The 4900-nt window shown below is 48.2% G+C and overlaps 1 protein-coding gene across 1 annotated transcript; it reads left to right on the top strand.

The window, feature by feature from the left end:
- The first annotated feature begins 1180 nt into the window (after positions 1-1180).
- LOC149901483 (uncharacterized) lies at positions 1181-2464 on the top strand. The gene has a single exon (XM_090111759.1). The coding sequence runs from the start codon at positions 1184-1186 to the stop codon at positions 2462-2464; it is 1281 nt and encodes a 426-aa protein (XP_089967885.1). The 5' UTR covers positions 1181-1183.
- The last annotated feature ends 2436 nt before the right edge of the window (positions 2465-4900 follow it).

Raw genomic sequence — 4900 nt, 5'->3', positions numbered from 1 at the left:
CTAACCTAACCTAACCTAACCTAACCTAACCTAACCTAACCTAACCTAACCTAACCTAACCTAACCTAACCTAACCTAACCTAACCTAACCTAACCTAACCTAACCTAACCTAACCTAACCTAACCTAACCTAACCTAACCTAACCTAACCTAACCTAACCTAACCTAACCTAACCTAACCTAACCTAACCTAACCTAACCTAACCTAACCTAACCTAACCTAACCTAACCTAACCTAACCTAACCTAACCTAACCTAACCTAACCTAACCTAACCTAACCTAACCTAACCTAACCTAACCTAACCTAACCTAACCTAACCTAACCTAACCTAACCTAACCTAACCTAACCTAACCTAACCTAACCTAACCTAACCTAACCTAACCTAACCTAACCTAACCTAACCTAACCTAACCTAACCTAACCTAACCTAACCTAACCTAACCTAACCTAACCTAACCTAACCTAACCTAACCTAACCTAACCTAACCTAACCTAACCTAACCTAACCTAACCTAACCTAACCTAACCTAACCTAACCTAACCTAACCTAACCTAACCTAACCTAACCTAACCTAACCTAACCTAACCTAACCTAACCTAACCTAACCTAACCTAACCTAACCTAACCTAACCTAACCTAACCTAACCTAACCTAACCTAACCTAACCTAACCTAACCTAACCTAACCTAACCTAACCTAACCTAACCTAACCTAACCTAACCTAACCTAACCTAACCTAACCTAACCTAACCTAACCTAACCTAACCTAACCTAACCTAACCTAACCTAACCTAACCTAACCTAACCTAACCTAACCTAACCTAACCTAACCTAACCTAACCTAACCTAACCTAACCTAACCTAACCTAACCTAACCTAACCTAACCTAACCTAACCTAACCTAACCTAACCTAACCTAACCTAACCTAACCTAACCTAACCTAACCTAACCTAACCTAACCTAACCTAACCTAACCTAACCTAACCTAACCTTATATTTATATCTTATACCTAATCTTTATACCTAATCTTATATTTATATCTTTGATATTAACTTTTAATTGTAATTATTGACAGGTATCTCCCCTATTGGGAGACCTAATAGTGTTAAGAATAATTATTATTGACAGGGGTTTTTTTTTTTTTTTTTTTTTTTTTTTTTTTTTCCCCTAAGTCATCATGATCCACACTCCCCAGAGGCGTGCCAGTGACACGTTCACTATCTCCGAACCAGTGAAGAAGCCTGCAACACCTAAAAGTCGGACTGCAGAAGGGAAAGCCCTTCTGCTGAAAGGGAAAGCCCACCTGCGGGAGTCCCGAAATCTAAAGACTGATATAAAAGACGGGGTAATTACGGCGCTGGAAAGGATGTATGAAATAATAAAAGAGATTGAATTTGAACTCACCAATGCCAGGGCTGGTAGTGGAGGGCGTAGTGGGGACCCTATACATCCCCCCCCGCCATCCGATGCTGGCCCCAGCGTAGTTGACGACGCATTGGTGAGAAATCTGGACCTAAGTGAAGGAATGAAAGAAAGTATGAAAGAGATGATGACAAGAATGGAAGATATGAGAGTAAGCATGCGGGAGAATGAAAATAAAATGGACAAATTAAGCTCGCTTTTGGAGGGCAACATGACTGTCGCCAAAACGGCGAGTTATGCGGGCGTTGTCTCGAAGGGAGTCATAGAGAAACTCCCCGAAGCAAGAGCCCTGCATTCGGTCATGGTGTCATCCAAAGACGAACAAGAGACGGGTGATGAGGTGTTAGAAATGATCAGAAAGACTGTGGATGCAAAGGACGGATGGGTGAAAGTAGAGAGGGTAAGAAAGGTGAAGAACAGGAAGGTGGTCGTCGGCTGTGCGAATGAGGAAGAAAGAATCAAGGTGAAGGAAAGGCTGAGAAAGAATGAGGGATTAGTAGTGGAAGATGTAAAAAATAAGAGCCCTCTACTAGTCTTCAGGGATGTAATGAAATGCGAAGTTGACGATTTCGTCACAGCATTCAGTAATCAAAATGCAAGCATCCTTGAGGGCCTGAAGGGGGAAGAGAGAAAGGTAGAAGTAGCGTACGTGATGAAAGCAAGGAACCACCTCCAGAACCACGTAGTGGCCAGGGTGAGTCCACAGGTATGGAAGAGATGCACGAGTGAAGGATACGCCCATATAGGGCTAAGTAGAGTGAAAGTGATGGATCAAAGTCCGTTAGTGCAGTGCTCGCGCTGTCTTGGGTACGGGCATACGAGACGAATGTGTAGGGAGGAGAAGGAACGATGCAGCCACTGCGCCGGTCCTCACATGAAGACCGAGTGCGACAAGTGGCTGCGGGGAGAAGTGCCTCAATGCATCAACTGCATAAAGGCTAAGAAAGGCAGCGCAGAGCACAGCGCCTTTGACAGAGAGTGTACGGAAAGAAAGAGGTGGGATGCTCTGGCCAGATCGGCGGTAGCGTATTGCTAAGGTTGCCCAAGGTGAGTCCTTCCAGTACCGAATGCTGCAGGCCAATCTCCAGCGGAGCCAAATCGCCACACGGGAGCTACTGCTCGAAGCCACCAAGCGTAAGGCATGCGTAGCATTGCTGCAAGAGCCCTACGTTGGTGGGGCGAAAAGTATGAGGACATACAATGGAGTGAGGATCTTCCAGAGCGAAGGGGAAGGGGGTGGAGCAGTAAAGGCGTGTATTGTAGTACTCGACGACACACTGGATGTCGAACTACATACACGCCTTAGCAGTAACAACATCGTTGTGGCCACTCTCAGAACCAAAGCCTGGGAGATGATTGTAGTGTCCTTCTACTTCGAGCCCGATAAACCAGTGGGGCTCTACCTGGACCATCTTAGGCGGATAGGGAGTGAGCTGGGTATCCATAGGATGGTCCTGGGAGGCGATGCGAACGCAAAAAGCCCGTGGTGGGGTGGCGAAATGGAAGACTCGCGAGGAAGAGATGTGTCTGCTGTACTGGAAGAAATGGGAATGCACATACTCAACACCGGGGACATCCCTACGTTCGATACCATTAGAGGTGGGAAAAGGTACTCTAGCTACGTGGATGTGACAGCGTGCTCCGACGATCTGCTGAACCGAGTGGACAACTGGAGGGTTGAGGAGAGTCTCACGAGCTCGGACCACAACGGCATATCCTTCGGCATCAGACAACATAAATCCACAGGCACGAACATAATACGAACTACACGCATATTTAACACACACAAGGCAAACTGGACTCAGTTTCATGAGAAACTGACCCAGCTGATGTCGGACAGACAATTAACTATACAAGACATAGACACAATACACAGCACACAACAAATAGATGACGCAATAGACAGATACACTGAAGCAATCACACAGACATGCAGAGACACAATGCCGACCAAAAAACACACACAGAAATTCACCTTGTCGTGGTGGAATGATGAGCTCGCGCAGATGAAGAAGCAGGTGGCCACGAGGAGACGCAGGATCCGAAACGCAGCACCTGATCGCAGAGACCGCGTGGTTGGATTGTACCTGGAAGAAAGAGAGATGTATGAAAAGGCAGTGAAAGAAGCGCAAGAGAAGAGTTGGAAGGAGTTTTGCCGGAAACAGGATAGGGAGGGGGTCTGGGAGGGCATCTACAGGGTGCTTAATAGAGCCACAGGGAGAGAGGAGGATCTGCCCCTTTCGAGGGGCGGTGAGACCCTCGATGCCCGGAGCTCGGCAGAACTGTTGGCGGAGACCTTCTACCCCGAGGACCAGGAAAGTGGTGAAAGTGAGGGACATCGTCGGGTGCGCGGGTGTGCGGAGTCCTTGGACACCGAACCACCGGCGGGCCCGGATGACCCTCCTTTCATCATGGAGGAGTTGAAGAGAGCCGTAAGGTCCTTCAACCCCAAGAAGGCCCCCGGGGCGGATGGCCTCACGGCCGACATCTGTCAGCACGCTGTGGATTGTAACCCGGGATGGTTCCTTGCCTTGCTCAACAGATGCCTCTCTGCCGCCTACTTCCCCGCACAGTGGAAGTGGGCGACCGTGGTTATACTGCGAAAGCCGGGCAAGGAATCATATCGGGTACCGAAAGCCTATCGACCGATCGGCCTCTTACCTGTGCTCGGCAAAATCTTCGAAAAGATGCTGGTCGGCCGACTCAGGTTTTACCTGTTGCCCAAAATAAGCCCCCACCAGTATGGCTTTATGCCACAGAGGAGCACCGAGGACGCCCTCTATAGACTAGTGAACCACATCAGAAATATGAGGGAGGAGAAGAAGATTTCTGTTGTGGTATCGCTGGACATAGAGGGAGCCTTCGACAGCGCCTGGTGGCCAGCCATAAAGGTGCGGTTGGCTGAAGTTGGGTGCCCGGGGAACGTGAGGCGGGTGATCAGCAGCTACCTGAGTGAAAGGGGAGTGAAAGTTAGATATGCGGGCGTGGAAGTGAGTAGGGGGACCAGCAAGGGGTGCGTGCAGGGATCCATAGGTGGACCAATCCTGTGGAACCTCTTGCTGGACCCTCTGCTATGGATGTTAGAGGAGATGGGAGTATTCTGTCAGGCGTTCGCCGACGACATTGTGTTGGTCTTTGAGGGTGATACGGCCCTTGAAATTGAAATGGAAGCTAACCGTGTCTTAAATGCAATAGATGAATGGGGAAAGGAAAACAAACTAAAATTTGCACCGCATAAAACTTGTGCCCTCCTTTCCACGAGGAGATTAAAATATGACGTGCCACGGCTCGCTATGGGGAATGTGGAAATAAAATATTTTGACCATATAAAAATATTGGGCCTAACAATAGACAGCGGCCTCACCTTTAACGCCCACGTCGGGGCTGTATGCCAAAAGGCAATAGCCCGGTATAAACTCTTGGCTAGGGCAGCCAGAGTTGGTTGGGGACTTAGCCCAGATATTATTAGAAC

Source organism: Colias eurytheme, chromosome 17, assembly GCF_061535395.1.
Source record: "Colias eurytheme isolate Ceu_HAF_F1 chromosome 17, ilColEury1 Martin Lab GWU primary, whole genome shotgun sequence".
NCBI lineage: Eukaryota > Metazoa > Arthropoda > Insecta > Lepidoptera > Pieridae > Colias > Colias eurytheme.
Note: the sequence above shows the minus strand (reverse complement) of the source record. Positions and strands in the feature narration are given on the sequence as shown.

Bases quoted from the DNA above. Each gene is read 5' to 3' on its own strand.
- LOC149901483 (XM_090111759.1), top strand. From the start codon at position 1,184: ATGATCCACACTCCCCAGAGGCGTGCCAGTGACACGTTCACTATCTCC.